This window comes from Sturnira hondurensis, unplaced genomic scaffold, assembly GCF_014824575.4.
Source record: "Sturnira hondurensis isolate 20B ecotype Veracruz unplaced genomic scaffold, ASM1482457v3 Scaffold0016663, whole genome shotgun sequence".
Taxonomy (NCBI): Eukaryota; Metazoa; Chordata; class Mammalia; order Chiroptera; family Phyllostomidae; genus Sturnira; species Sturnira hondurensis.
This window is the reverse complement of record NW_028089294.1, coordinates 12,090,036-12,105,920: the sequence shown is the minus strand read 5'-3', so window position 1 is coordinate 12,105,920 and position 15,885 is coordinate 12,090,036. Positions and strand designations below refer to the sequence as shown.

Here is a 15,885-nt window from a genome sequence, read left to right as displayed (position 1 = left end):
CCTGGCAGCTCCACACACTGCGTGGCTCTCGCCCCAAAGCTAAGGCTACTGGCAGACCTGAAGGACGACCGTCCGCCTCCCTCACTCTCAGTGCTGACGTCTGGGGTGGCAGATCTGCCTGCCCTGGGGGCTCTCCAGAACTTTCCCCGTTCCTGGAACACTCTGGGTCCGTAAGAACCCACTTCACCTCTAAACCCAAAGGAACTATCAAATTTCCCTCCAAATAACCCAAGAGGAACTCCAACTTGGGGATCAGGAAGAGCCTGGTTCTGCTCCCTCGGCAGAGGCTGGCAGCACAAAGGTAACTGAAGAATCCTATGTATGCAGGAGCCAAGCTTCTTAGGGCAGTAACCATTCACCACACAGTAACACCATCTGGCTTCCTGCAAAGTCTTCGAGGGCCCCTGTGTGTCCCCAGTATCAGCCTGGCCCAGGGTAATCACAGAACCAATGTGGGTCATCTAATTCCTTAGTTTCTCTTTTTCTCTCTGTGTCCATGGTACCTCACATGGAATTTTTAACAAAGAAGAATCTTAAAAACATGCTAGCAGTGGACACGAAATTAGGCTCTTTTGGGGTTTTATCCATCACCTTCATCTTCATGGGAAATAATGAAATCTGTGGATGATAGCTCTGCATCACACAGCCCCCCTTTCTCTAAGGAGGCCCAGCTAGAAGCTGCACTTTAAGCGGGTTTCTTATTATTTCCTTGCAAGCTCAAGGGGGTGCCTCAACCGGACAGTGGAGGGTGGCACTGACCCCAGGCTGCCCAGTGGAAAGAGAGCCCGCCCTCTCACCGCCCCTGCAGGACTTCCCCCTGCAGTTCACAGGCCTCTGCCCCGGCCTCCCCAGACCGAGGAGTGGCCGCAGACTGAGTGGGTGCCTGAGAGGTATCATACCAGGGTAGTGAACTTGTCCATGCAGGCATTGCGGATCTTCTCTGGGGTGGCAGGGCTGTCTAGCTGGAAAAGCCCCTTTGCATTTTCTGCATGCTGATCGCGAGCCGCCCGGATGGCATCCTTGATGGCAAAGAAGATGGAGGCCGCCAGGAAAAGAGGAGGCTCCCCGACAGCCTGAGGGGACAGAGTGGGGGACAGGAAGTCAGGCCAACAGGCCCCGACAGCAGAAGGGTCAGTGACGCCAGAACCGCAGCCACCTGCACGGACCAGCCTCCATCAGACAGGGGCTGAGAACAATCAATCTAGTAAGGGACTTGACCTCGGGGGCACACTTCTTTGAACCCTGTGTGATTCTCTGATGGCATCATGCGACTATAATGCACAATTAAAAGTAATATTAAATAGTTGTACTGTATAAACAAACGAAAACAAAACCTGACATGGACTTCAACTTGCTCCTCAGTTATAAGTCGAGGGGAATAATCCACCCGCAACGCTGACCCCAGCATTTACGGGCAGCATAGTTATACTTACAGCATCTACCAGAATACACGCATCACGACAAACAAGAACTAAAACCTTTCCTAGCAGAGGTGATTTTGTCCCGCAAAGCACAGACCAAACACTACCTGTATCAGAATCACTAGGGACACCTGTTAAAAATGCATGTTCCAGGGCCCTGCCCCCCCCCCCCCCCCCCCGCGGCTGAATCACAGTTTCCAGGGGCAGGCCCCACGGAACTCACTTTTATCATGAACTAAAGGCAGGGACGGCAGTGTCCCAAGCCCTCCCAGGGTAACAGAACCCATGAGATGGGCAAAGGAGTGGGTTTCACTGCTTACGGGTGATTGTCTGTCTTCCTAAGACTTAAAACTGTATCAATCAACTCGATTGATTTTCAACCATTTTTTATATTTGTTGGGGACAGAGAGGAAACAGAGGATGGTCTCATCCTTCAGGCATGCTGATCAAGTCTTAGGTCAAGTAGCAGCCACTGAAGGGGGTGGCGGGGACACACAGAGGCACTGCCCCATTTTCAGTGGATCTGCTGGTTCTCATGGGATGACACGGGTGCTGCATCTGTGAGATCATCTCTGGGGCGAAACAGCAAGGATACGCACCTGAGACATGGGTGTAGGTCAGGGTTTGACCCACAGGACTGGACTGAGAAATTCCTCGCTGTGCCCTGGCTTCAGCCACACGGAGGTGGTGTCATGCTCAACCCAGTCCCCTGGTTCTCAGGCAAGACTGCCCTCCCCTCCACCACCCTCACCAAAGCCAGTATCAAGCTCTCTTCTCTCTTCCAGATGAGCCACCTGAAGACCCACATGGCAGGCGGCTGGAGCCCCTGTCCCCACCCACAGCCTCCCACAGTGCAGACAGGAAGGCAGCCCCGGCCCAGGGCAATAGTACCTTGGATGCATAGATGGCCTTCTTGTTGGGGCAGTCACGGAGCAGGGACACCCTGAACTCAGTGGGAATGCTGCCGAATGCAGGGATCTTGTAGGTGCTGGGACCACGGGTATGCAGGACCCCATTGGGGGAGTAATGCAGCTCCTCCATGGTGAAGAGGCCTAGGCCCTGGACAAAGGCCCCTTCCACCTGCAGGGCAGACAGAGACCGTGGACACACTGCCTTGCCCACCCCCAGGGACAGGCCCTGCTTCCCACAACAGGCACCAAGCCACCTAGACGGGGGCCTGGAAAGACGCTGCAAACAGCCCTGCACTGCTTACCCGGCCCCCGCCCACCTGTAATAAAAACTCTGGGCCTTCACCAGCATTGGTGTGGAAGAGCACGGGCATTAACACTGATGGTCAGAACTGGTCAGAGATTCCAGGAGGCTCATGCCATGGTGGGCATGATTTCCCACTAAAACCTGACTTAGGGCAGGTGAAGATGTTCCTCCCATGTCATCTCTGGGGAAAGGGTGGCCTCAAGCTGAGACAGAAACTCACAGGCGGATGGTTGCCAAGTGCCCCCCAGACGCCCACACTCCTCCTGGGTGCTGAGTGGGACCATGCTTCTGAGCAGCCCCACCAGAGAGGAGGAATTTTTTGGATAGTAGATTCCAGGCTTTTCGAACTCCCATCCCTGCCTGCCTTCTGGGGAAAGGAGTGGCCCTGCAGCAGCTTTCCGGTCTGTTTGGGGGCACCTGGCACACTCCGCTGGCTCACTCGTCTGCTCCCCCAGCCTCGCCCTCAGAATCAGGGAGCGGCGCACTTGGCCAAACAAGAATGTCGGGGAAACCGTGCTAACCGTCTTCACATCTATGGGGCCCAGCACAGGGCCTGCCCAGCAGCTGGTCGGCAAATGAACGGACTGACTGGCTAAGACGCGGTTTCTGTATACTCAGCGATTGTCCATTTTTGACAAATATAATTCACCTTTTCTACCAGATGCTCAATACTTTAGGTTCTGATTCCTCCTTCTGTCTCTTCCTCTTCTACCTGCTCTGTGCAACAAATACTCTCGTATTTTCCAAAAGTATGAGAGTCCATCCCTTTACTCCTCTTGTCTGAACCCACACTTGAGTACATTGCTGTCATGGCCGGAAGGAAAATGAGGAGCAGGTAGGTTCCCTGACCTCAGACCTCACTTTCTGCACGTCGATCCCAAACTCAATCTCCATCCAACTGTGCTCCCTCTCACACTGTGCATGTGGGTGCATGTGTATGCACATGTGTGCACATGCACACCCAGTGTTTTCTCCATTTATTTTGTTCTCCGAGGTAGGAGTGCCCTTTCCAACTCAATCCACACTAATCTGCCTTCTTCCTCAGGAGGGTGGGGGGCTCTCTCCATCTAACTCCCACTCTGAGGAAGACACTCTTGGTACTGCATTCAGATGTGCCTAAAAATGACATTGGACAAGATGCTGTGGCTGGTGACCCTAGGAAGGGGAAGGGCACATCAATAGCCAAGTGTGTCACCACCCAGGCTCCTTACCTGCCCACGAGCCTTACCTGTCCAATATCAATGGCAGGGTTCAGACTGGAGCCCACATCCATGACGATGTCTGTGCGAATATTCTACAGTGGAGGACGAAACAATAGCGGTGTGAGGAGAAAGGGATGTGTGGAAGGACAGACGGGTCCCGGCGACCCTTAGGCTATGAAGCGCCAACCCAGACGGCACTTTCCCAAGCAGAGTGCTCTGGGCACGCTCCGACAGGAACACTCACCCTCCCGCCAGTCTCTGCTGCCATCATCACTGCGGAAGTTCAAGTTCTCAGCAGCAGCTGGGGGAGGGGTTGGGATGGCAACGACCTCAGTAACCCAAAACAACTGCTCGCACACCCACGTGTGAGTGGGAGGGGCAGGTCTGTAGGCCGCTGGGGCTTCAGAACTGAGTCTGGGTAGATAATACAAGGAAGGGGTCAACAAAGTACGTTCCATGGGCTGAATCCAGCCAGTGCCCTGTGTTTGTACAGCCTGTGAGCTAGTGCTGGTTTTTACATTATTAAATAACCAACAAAAATAAAAAGAACACGCAGTGACATGTGAAACCTATTTAACACATGCCATTCACATTCAGTGTGCATCAATAGCGCTCATGGGGCACAGCTACGCCTATTTGTTTTTCTGCATCTATGGCCGCCTGTGCGCTGCGATGATCATGTCCAGCAGCATCTTTGTGCCCAGAAAGCCTGGAGTTTTTACTCTCTGGTCCTGCACAGGAAGTTTGCCAAGCTGTGATGTGAGACACCATTTTCCCAACCGCAGAGTTTGTCTCTTGGTGCTCCGATTCGGTTGTTTCTCTTTTTTCCCCCCTTTACTGCTGAAGTTCTGCAAACTTCTTACCTTATGATCCCCTGTGAGGCAGTCAATCTCCACTTCAGAGCAAGCCACCCCATAGGAGAAGTAGTGGAAGGGGTTCCCTGAGTTGGTCTCAAAGCTGTAGCCGAGGTTGGGCGTTCTGGAGCAGAAAACAGAAAAACATTGTATATATATATATATATTGAGATGAATATAATCTCCCCCATAAACATACAAACAGCTTGTCCCACAAGATCTTAAGACCCCAAAGGTTGTATTTTTTCATTCATCTGTTCTTCCAAAAAGTCCATGTGTTTGAATATTTTAACGACTCAACGAAACCCAGGCATGCCAGAGCACTGTCTCTCGTCTCTGCTCCATTTTGCCAAAGGCCCTCACACGAGTCATTCTGTGCAGCCGAGCAGCGTTTAGTGTCAGTGTGCTGGCTTCTCCATGGTGGGAACAGAGGTGACAGGGTTCCCTGAGCTCACAAAGGACATGAAAGTCACAGTCCAAAAGATCCACGAGCTAGAACTCACGATCTCAGAACCAAAGGCTCCTGTGTGGACTGCTGGGCTGTTCACACACGCTCACGGGTGAGAGTTGGCGAGATCGCTATCTCAGACCTGCCTGGGTGCATCTTTAAGCAGCTACTTGCCTGCATTACCCCTCATCGACGGGTCCCTTCTAGATTTCAACAAACGACTTGAGGGAAGTGTTATTAATAAAAATAGATGCTCCCCTACATTTTTTTTCTTTTTCAATCCTGAGTATCTTATGCAATTCCAATTTTGCCTGTCATGTATATGGATGGATGGATGTGTGTATATTCTCACATCAGAGTTTACAGTGCTCTGTATCTATGTTATTCTGTACATTACATGGAAATAATGTGACGTGATCAGAATCTGCATGAAAATAAAATCAATACAGGACTGAGAAAGAAGGCTTCTCCCAGGAGAGAGCTCAGTCGTCATCTGGGTATTCCCTGATACAGCCCCAGTTTCATCGACTCTAAAAATGAAATAGGGACTTATCAGAAAATCCACACTAATTTGCACTTGCATAGACCAAATATTACACAACACAGGGAGCACTGGCAAAGCATTACTTGGCCTAAAAAATAAAAATAAAGATATATTTATATATTTACAAAAAAAATTTTTGAAGCAAACAATGAACTCTTTCCCAAATCCATTGATCTGTGAAAGGAAAGGGTCCTAGCTGAACTTCCCAGGGAAAGCTGAAACATTACAGCTGGCAGTCACTACGGGCATATCTTTTCACAGCTTCTGAATCAGCTGGGCCGATCTCCAGCTCTTCATGCTACCACTGGACTTCACAGTTGCAGAAGACAGGTGCTCTTTTGTAAATGTCACTGTCAGTTCTGTGAATTTGGCACGTTATAACAAGGCCACATGTTCTAAATCCTCCTCTCATTCTTTTGAAGGAAAGACTCCATAAAGAAATCCGATGCATAGTACCGAGTAACACACAAGGAAACTCAGAATACGCCCCCGACCCCAGTTCTCACAGGTGGGTGCTGATGGAGGAGTGATTGGAAATTGTTCCATTCTGTCATGAATGAAGAAACAGGTTTGTAGGGAATCAGTGATGTCCCCAAGGCCCGTGTATTTTAGAACATCTTTAAGTGGAAATCAGTGGAAGTCCACTGAAAAGACAAGAGTTTTGGTGGAACTGCTCTCTCCTGTCTGCAGGCCGACAGAACTGAGTGCTGGAAGGACCCCAGGAGGCTAGGATGACAGTGCATTGTGAGACGGATGAGCACCCTACATACTTATAAAACCCAGTAGCGGACAAGCTCACTGCATCCTCATAGGCAGCTAGGACCTGTGGAAGAGAAATGGCCATCAGGAAGGGGCAAGCATGGTTCCAGAAACCCTGACCCAGCACCAAGCTTTGGTGAGCTCAACCTCCTCTTCTGGAACTTGACCAACGCTTCACTGGTGACTCTCACTGCCACCCCCGCCTCCAGCCCTTGACTTCGAAGCCTAGAGTGCTAACCAGTCTTCCTGCCTCAGGCTGCCACCCCGCCTCCCCCAGCCCAGGCAGAGTGAGGAGCTTACATACCGCACTGCCCATGGCACTTTCTACTCTATTGACTCCCTATTGCCTATAGAGCAAATACCTGATGTCAAGGACCCCAGTCATCTCTGGTGTAGCACACACACCTTGGCCAGGCCAGCCAAACTCAAGTGTTCACTCTCTCTCAGCCCTTCCACACCCTGGGCACATCTGTGTGTGTGGCATTCCCCTGCCATATCTGTGCAAACCCTCTCCTTCCCCCACCAGCCAGCTCAAGCTTCCCTCTCTGATTGCCTCGCCTGGACAATGACCCCCATACTGGCCATTATAACAGCAACTCTCTATATTGCTCACTTGATACCTATGTTTTTACAGATATTTTCCTATTAGTAAAGTTATCCATCTATCTCGCCACCCATCCTGTCTCTTTCACTACATAATAAGTCTTTGAGGGTACCCTCAGCACCAGCACAGCACTAAGATCTAATTTATTGTTGATATAGTTTGCACGGCAGTTGTCATCAATAACCAAGCTCTTAACTATGCACCAGATGCTGTCGAGTAATCTGCGCACATTATCTTACTTAATATTCAGCACAACCCTATAAGAGCAGTATTATTTCACCTTACAGATGAGAAAACGTCTCTCTAGGATCCTTACCATGTGTATATGGTATCGACTATGTACATATACAGCAGTGGTGGAAATAATAACTGGTTTGCAATACAATCCAGACACTGAACAGATTTGATGCCTGTCATCTCCTGACTACACCTTCATGATCATGACCTTTTTGAGGTTATCTGCTCCTAAGGGACACTGGACAATATGGCTAACAGTTCATGACAAAGCTCAGGTCAGCAGGCTGTAAAGGCTGTTGTTGAAAACACTAACATTGCCTTCCCAACTGACACTAGAATCTACACTACCGAAGCCCACCTGCATCCATGCGGGGTTTGTGTGTGCTAGCATGAGTGTGGAAGGGAAGGGAGGCAGAGTAAGATGAGTGGGTCTGCCAGAAAAAGCCAGTTTCCTTTGAACCTGTCGCACTCTGAGCTGGTGCGCACGCAGTCACATTCTATGCATTACTCTTGTGCCTCACCCTTCCCTTCCCACACTTCTGGCAGCTGCCCTCTGAGGGTTCCTGACATGCAGGCCTCCCAACCCCAAATCAAGGAACTGGGCTCATTCTTATCAGGAGTGCTTATTCTGTGACTCCCAAAATCCCAGGAATGATATAAACTCTCATATAATGTCTTTTCCTCCTGCTCCCTCAGTGGACATCTCAGTGGACCCAGACTCCACAGCTGGGTAAGGGGAGAGGCCGGTAGGGGCAGCCCTCTGAGAGATGGGGGTTTGAAGAAAACCAGGCTGATCGAGGCTATGGGCGAGTGTGGTGTGGGGCCTGGCCCAAGGGAAGAATTCACAGTGAGGTGTGCTCACTGAGCTGTCTTCTCAGGCTCAGGCAGCCACACCCCCAATGCCCACAGAGCTGTCAAAATCCTGGATCAAAAATGCTCCTTAAATGACTTCTCTCAACTATGAAAACCACTGAGGAAGGGGCCCCGCAAGGCTGAGCATTTACCTGTGCTGTGAAAGCACCCGGACCCCTCAACTCTTCCCCGCTGTGTGAGTGGGTCACGATCTCCTGTTCCGGCTCAGGCTGGGGACAGGGCCCCTGTTCTCCATTCCACTCTCACACGCAAGCGCAGCTTGGATCAGCTCAGACTTACCCAGTCTTCCCAGGAACCACCAGGATTCTTTTTCTTGAAGGGTTCCAGCCTTTTCAGGATGGTCTGACAAGCTTCCTAAAGAACATGCCCACCAGACACATCAGTCCTCTGCATGCCCTGGCTCAGGGAAAACCTCGAGGGCCCCCACAAAGACACGTCTAAGTAATGTGCCCAGGGTGCTACTCAAACAGCCTTGTCACTCTCTAAGAAATTACCGAGGCCTAGGGTAGAAACCATTCAACCCTTCCGAAGGGACCACCACTGGCTTTTGCTCAGAGAGTACTTCCTGGCCCAGTTCTTAGGCTGACAAAGGGTGAAATGTTTGGGGGGTCCCTAGGGAGGCACTTTCTCCCATCAAACTCTTTTGTTTGATTATATCCTCCAGGTGGGAGAGAAGCAGGTAAGTCAGATTCAGCCAACCCCACAACAGATTTTCAATTTCAGCCCATTGTCTGTGGCCAGTTCTCACACCAGGGAGTATGTCTTCCCAGAACCCCCTGCGTTTTCTCCGACTCTCCTCCCCCACTACACCCATCCTTCCTGACTTTGATGGAAGTGATTATGGTTCCAGCATTTGGAGCAGCAGGGTTCTCCTGGATAAGAGAGCCAAAGGCATGGTCAACAGCCAACGAGCCTGGAAGGGCTCTTCCACCTCCCACCCCAGGGACTCCCTGCACCCAAAGCCCTGGGCTGGCCCTCAGCTCTGCTGGTTCCCGGGGCTCCTTACGTAGACGGCCTGCCCATTGATGTCACTGCTGACAGAGGCGGCCGTGGGAGAGGTGTTGGGCACCGTACTAGTGCTGGTCTCGCTGATGTAGATCTTAGAGGTGGGGATTTTCAGAGCTCTGCTGGCCACCTGTGAAGAAAGACGACACCGCCCGTTAGGGAAAGGGTGAGCATGGGGCGAGGCTGCCTCTTCTCCAAGGCAGGACTCGGGTCCACAAGTACAGGCAAGAAAACAATTTCGTAAACTATAATTCTACCGAGACTGGAATGCTCTCACATCTGCCTGAACTTGAAGCACTACTTTATGGAATGGTTTAGTTGGAAAAAAGACTTCATAAATCTCATGGTGATTAAAAGTGCCCTTTAACAAATTGGTAGTTACAAGGTAATCACAGGGACATAAAGTGCAGCATAGGGAATATAGTTGATAATATTGTAATAACTATGTATGGTGCCAAGTGGGTACTGGAAATAGCAGAGGGAACACTGTGTAAAGTATATGATTGTCTAATGACTACGCCGAATGCCTGAAACTAATATGATATAATATTGAATGTAAACTGTAATTGAAAAATAAAAAAAATTAAAGTGTTTTTTAAAGCTAACCCTGATTTTAAAAAATCCCATTTGGCCAGTCCCCCAGAGTCAAGCAGGTGTGCTCACTCCAACCCAGCTCCCCCACCCATCTCCACTGTGAGGGGTCTCGCATGTGTGCAGAACTAGCTCCCTTTATACACGCAGCACACCCACGTCACACACAGTCACAGGGCCCTACAAGGGTGGTAAAGGGAGTGACCTCAGACACCACATGGCCAACGCGTCTGCACAAACAAAGACACCCAAGTCCTAAACCCGCAGAAGTCTTGCTCAAGACCACATTTAAATGGGCAGCAGAGCCAGGGCCAGAGCCTAGGCCTGATTCTGCTTCCAGTAGATCCAAGCCCTGAGCTTCTCCCAGCATCGTCCTGCACACAGACCCCACAGTCCGCAGGCTGCCCACCTGGACCATCTTGGTGTGAAGGCCTTGGCCCATCTCAGTGCCCCCATGGGTCAGCAGCACAGAGCCATCTGTGTACACGTGAATCAGGGCTCCTGCCTAAGGGGAGGGAGGAAATCCAGACACAAAACTTAGTGAATCCTAGTGCAGCTCAAGACTTGAGACAACAGGTACTGCAGCCCTGGAAAAAGAGAATCGACAAACAACATTTAGGAAATAAACCCCCCACAAAAATTAAAGTAGTATCAGTATCATGATTTAATTAGACAGCCCTTCAGCACTTGGCAAAATTTTTTCATCTCTCTCTCTCTCTCTCCTTCTCTTTCTCCCTCCCGTGCTCAGAGGGAGGTAAATCAAATATCTTTGTCCTCGCTCTGCAGATGAAGAAGTAGGACTGGAAAAATTCAGTGACTGTCCACGGTTCTGCAGCCAGGAAGGATATGAACTAGAATTTGACGCCAGGTCTCTGAGTCTCCTGCTGCCCTCACTGCCTCGTGACATGCTGGACAAAGAGGGGCAGGCAAAGTCATTCAAACAGCGAAGGGCTCTTCCAGGCCACTGTTACCAGAGGCAGGAGGCTTTCCCTCGCAAAGAGGAGGAAATGGGGCCCCAGTGCCATGGAGATAGAATTATATATAGCAATTACCTGATTCAGAAAAGAAAGAGTGAAGCTTATTCCAAACTTGGTAGGAATTATGCACAATCCTCTCTTTTTCCAACAATTTTCCCTGGAGGAAAAGGAACATACTCCTAGAATCTCCTCTATCATGTTTATGCCAAGTTCAACAGATTTTCAGTTAGCAACTTTGTAGAATCGCAATGAGGCACCCTCAGAGCTTCCCATATGGTCACCGTGATAACTGCATTGGGCCCCAATTGTGCAGACAGAAGGAGAAAGGCAGGAATTGGGGTTCTGGGTCCTGCTGTGCTGCTGAAGCGGGGCCCACCCCTGAGCATCTGACTTTAAAGTATCATCACTCTTCTTCCCCCAGTGTCACTCAGATTGGGTCAGAGTACCCCAGTGACCTAGAACTGAAATTGTCCCAGGGAGGACCTGTGGCTCACTGAGGATAATGGTAACACCTCCTCTGTGCTTTATATTTGGTTTTCTGAACAACTCAGTGGAGAAGACAAAACCGACATAATTATGGCCACCTTGCAGGTGATGAAACTGGGGCCCAAGGAGATGGAGTGACACCACAGTCACATTTACGGATTAGCGTCCGAGGCAGGCACATAACTGCGGTGTTCTGTTCGTGTCCTGCGCTGGTGTTCGCTGGAATGTGGTATGCCCAGGAGGCAGACAAGCATGGGGAGATGAACCGCACTGAAAAGCTACAGTGCTGAGTGCAGGCTGGGAGCCTGTCTGCCCCCAGGCTAAGATCACTTCATAATCTTAAAGAGAGGACTATGAACAAGTTGGCTAATTCAGCAGCCTCATAAGTCATTCACTGAATTATTAGCTTTGTAGTCTGAGTTCAGCAAAAAGCCTGTAGAATGTGAAACCCGAGAGGGTGCCAGAGTATCGGACTCATCCCCTCCAGGCACTTACTTGTTGAACTTGTCAATCTCACTCTTCCGAGAGTGATACTGAGAGCTTTCAAGACATTCGTCCCAGCACCTGGCCAAGGTGAAGCCCTCAAGCTTCTGGTTAAAATGTGTCCGGTCCCCTTCTTTGTACATGTTCTTCCTCCGTACCTTCGCAAGGGGAGAGACACGGAGGCTTGTTGTGGGCAACAGGTGAGGGGGGCAAAACTAAAGTGAAGCATCCAGGCCCCTCTCATCAGCACCTGCCTATCCTCCGCCCCTGTCCCCCGGGAGATGCCCAAAATGCAAAGCCACTGTCCCTCAGAGTAGAGTAACCCACTCTGACTGGCGCCACCCAATTCCCTGCTTACTTCCTCAGCAGGCAGCCCACAGGTCACTGCAACTTCACTCATCCAATGCTCGGCAATGAGCATCCCCTGGGGCCCCCCGAAACCCCGGAAGGCCGTGTTGGAGGCCAGGTTGGTCTTGCACAGCCGCCCAGTGCCCCGGATGTTGGGGATATTGTAGCAGTTGTCCATATGGAATAGAGCTCGTTCCATTATCTGAAGCAGAGGAAAGCAAAATGGGAGGGAACAGGGCGTTGGTTTCATCGGGTCCCTGCCTTTCCCAGCCCCACAGTCCCCCGGCTCCTCCACAGACCCAGGTGCGTTCTTCCTGGCACATGGCTGCAGCCTCTTTACTGCACTCCTGACCCCCTGGGCCTCCGCCCTCTAATCTCTGCCTCATACTAAGATATTAGGTCACATCAGGTCCACAACTTGCTTAAAACATCCACTGATTATCTTCAAAGTAAAGTCTGTATCTTCCAGCATGGAATTCAAGACCTTTCTCCAGTATATGTTTTATCCTCTTTCCCGAGTACACGGCTCCTGCCACCTGTCACACCCCTCCTCACCTTACCCACCTGCTAAAACCCCCCACTCCTCTCCGGGGAAGCCCTTCTCAGATCCTCTAGTTAGAATTGATCACTTGCCTCTTGTTTAAAAAACGTGACTTTATTCATTAATTTTAAAGTAGTTTTTATTCCCATTAAAGTTAGACTGCCAGTAGATTAAAGATTTCAATACTTGCATAAGTTGTATTATACAAAACAGGGGCCCCCTCTACCCTCCTTCCTTCCACTCCCCAGAAGCAATCACTTGCAATACTCATAGCTTATTCTTTAACCACTCTTTCCTTAACATCTACATTTCCAAATAATGTGCTTATATTGCCACTTCCTGAATTTTTCAGCTTTAGACTTAAACATTTTAAATTTCACTCCCGCCTAACCCCCTTTCCCTGAATACACACCAGTTTCCTACCCACTGTCCTTCCCATGTAGTTATATTTTGATCTGATCAACAGTCAGTTTTGTGTCATTATTCTATAAACATTACTCACAGCTGAACCATGCAGTGATATTTTGATTACTTGCTTGAAAACATTTTCCCCTAGAGTTAATAAATTGTCTTTATTTTTCCATTTGCTTAGATTTCTGGGCGCATATTAATAAGTTAACTTCAAATGGTGTGCTCATCAATTGGGAAAGTTGCTTGAATTACTTTTGATAGTTCCGTCTTCTTTTTTTAATTCTTTCTTTTTGGGTTCTATTCCATGACCTTCTCAACTCAGCTGGTCCTCAAATTCCTTTGTATTTCCTCTTCTATTTTCCCACCTTATTTTCTTATGTTTGGGGAGAGCTCCTGAGTTTCTTTCAAAGTTTCTGCTTTCTCAGTTTTAATTCGTAAAGAGTTCATTTTAATTCTCCGACTGTTCCGTTTTTATAGCATACTGTTCTTTCATTAAGTTGTAATAACTCACCTCTCTGATGGAATAAATGATGGGTTTCATTTGACTCATTTTAGGTTTAGCTTACTTCCACATGTATAGTTTATCTTTCCCACAGGTGGTTTTTCATGTCCAATTATTTCGGTCCCAATCGCCCTAGACGATTTTCGTACGTCTCAATGAATTCCCTTCGTGTTTTCCCTTCGTGCTCTGTCAGCCTGCACTTTTGTTTCCTCCTGTCTGTCGTTATCTGTCCCCCCACCACACCGTGAACTTCCTGAAGGCAGGAACAATGTCCCTTGGCTTCTTTAGGTTGCTACCCTAGGCACTCGATAAATAGTTGCTGGGTTGAATTTATGATCTTTGGGGCCCAAGTACCGTATCATCCTCAACCTCATTTTTCCTACAACACCAAGAAGCCAATGTTATAAATAGTAATAACACTGAAAGTGTTTCTTTTGTGAACAGTTTTTCACCAGATCTGAAGTGTGAAGTTTCTTAACAGCCAATTAGAGGGCCCCTAGGGGAGAGGGGGTGGGGTGGAGGCAAGAGGTGAGGAACTTCTGCTTTTCCTGAAATGTTCCATTTTTTTAATAAGATTCCATGCATATGCAACTAGTATTGTTATAAAATGAAGATTTTAAAAGAATTTTAAAGTAGTCTCACCAAGATAACTTAGTTAATTCTCAGAATTGACAAAAACGTGTCTGTGCACGAGTTGGACGAGGAGGTTCAAAGCAGCATTACCCATCCAGGCTGCAGACTGCAAAGCACCCAGTGTCCACCACGTGGCGAATGGAGACCAAGCTACGGTCCGTTCGCATCAGGAAATACTCCCCGTTAATAAAAATGAATGAAGAAACGACGCATGCCATGACATGAATGAACCTCGGGAACATTATTCTGAGAGAGAAGAGCCAGGGACAAAGGGCTACATAGTGTATGGTGTTAGTTATGTGATAAGGAAAATTTAAGAAGACGAAAAGTAGATTCGTGGCTATCTGGGCCTGGGAATGGGAACAAGGGGACTGCAAAATGGGCGCAAGAGGTCATTTGGGGGTGATGAAAATATTCAAAAATTGAAATGAGATAATGGTTGCATGACTTTAAATTTACTAAACAAAAACATTGTATCATTCAAATAGGTAAACTTCATGGTACGTAAACTGTACTTCCATAAATTGCTTTTTAAAAGTAACCCAACTCATTATTTAAAATGCAAACACTACAGAAGTGTGCAGTGTAGCAAATGCCCAATTAACCCATCCCATCACTGTTCAGTGTCTCTTTCTGACTATAATATTATACACACATGCTCACACACACAATGTCACCATACTATATATTAAGTTTTGTAACTAAGTTTCCTTGCTTGTCAAGAAATCTTGCACAAGAAAGATGAGTTTCTAATGAGCGAAGTAATATGATCACCTCTGTGTTTAGAGATTAACCAAGGATGGAGAACCCAAAGGCGGGGACCAATTGGGAAACCATGGCAATAATAATAGGCAAGAATAGAGGAGGCTTGCATCTGCCTGTGTGAACAGGCTGTGGGGCATGCCCTTGACCTCCCAGTCACCCGGGCTGCAGGAGGCAGTCCTACTTACACTCTGAGACAGGTCCATGGAGTTCCCAGCGTTGCTGAAGTGGTCCACCTCCAGAGCCACGATCCTTCCTGCCCTCGTGAAGCCAACCTGAAGAGAAGGCAGTGATTTGTCAACAGTCCCCTTTATCTCTACGACTCTCCTCCCCTCTTACGTTACCTGGAGGAAACAGAAAGAGCGAGACACCACACCAGGAAAAAAAGGCGAATATAAGAGACCACCAGAACAAGAAGAGAGGAACTAACATCTCCCAAGTGACACACCCACGGCTCAATTCCGGAATACCTATTCCCCACACTCCTCCTCCTCTCTACCTACTCCTGGCTCCTACCACAGGCAGAGAGAGAAGAGAATGTTGGTCACGACAGGGCAGGGAGGGGGGGCAGGGCAGGAAACTGAGAAAGAGACTGGGGTCTCCCCTCAGAGCTCGGGCCAGCGAACAATAAAAGTCACACTTTGTGAGAGTTTCCCTGTGCTCCGACACCCCTTACTTAGGTATTCATCGAAACAAACTCATAATGGCCACTTTATAAGTGAGGAAGCTGGGACTGCAAATGACCAAGTTACTTCCTTTGAGCCCACAAGAATTTGGAAATAAGAGAAATACAATGTTTGGGGGTGGTCAGTCATGAGACAGTCAGAAGTCAAAGCGGGGGATGTTCAAAGCCTGCTGTCGAGAGAGGGGGCTCCCAGGTTTGTAGAGCTAGACCGGGACCTGTGAGGTAGTGCTGGTGTGGGAGGGAACAGGGTGCAGAACCTGTTCCTGATCTGAACAGGAACTGGTCTCCCATAGGAGCCCAGAAA

General features: G+C 48.9%; 1 protein-coding gene across 1 annotated transcript in view; it reads right to left on the bottom strand.

The window, feature by feature from the left end:
* XDH (xanthine dehydrogenase) overlaps positions 1-15,885 on the bottom strand; it is a 57,004-nt gene that overhangs the window by 1,478 nt on the left and 39,641 nt on the right. Inside the window, exons 24-35 of the mRNA XM_037066638.1 lie at positions 15,085-15,171; positions 12,058-12,249; positions 11,712-11,857; positions 10,806-10,887; positions 10,163-10,258; positions 9,164-9,292; positions 8,437-8,511; positions 6,455-6,507; positions 4,702-4,816; positions 3,865-3,930; positions 2,313-2,501; positions 900-1,073 (exon numbers count right to left, since the gene is read on the bottom strand). Coding sequence (XP_036922533.1) covers positions 900-1,073; positions 2,313-2,501; positions 3,865-3,930; positions 4,702-4,816; positions 6,455-6,507; positions 8,437-8,511; positions 9,164-9,292; positions 10,163-10,258; positions 10,806-10,887; positions 11,712-11,857; positions 12,058-12,249; positions 15,085-15,171 — 1,404 coding nt within the window. The remainder of the gene's footprint in view (positions 1-899; positions 1,074-2,312; positions 2,502-3,864; positions 3,931-4,701; positions 4,817-6,454; positions 6,508-8,436; positions 8,512-9,163; positions 9,293-10,162; positions 10,259-10,805; positions 10,888-11,711; positions 11,858-12,057; positions 12,250-15,084; positions 15,172-15,885) is intronic.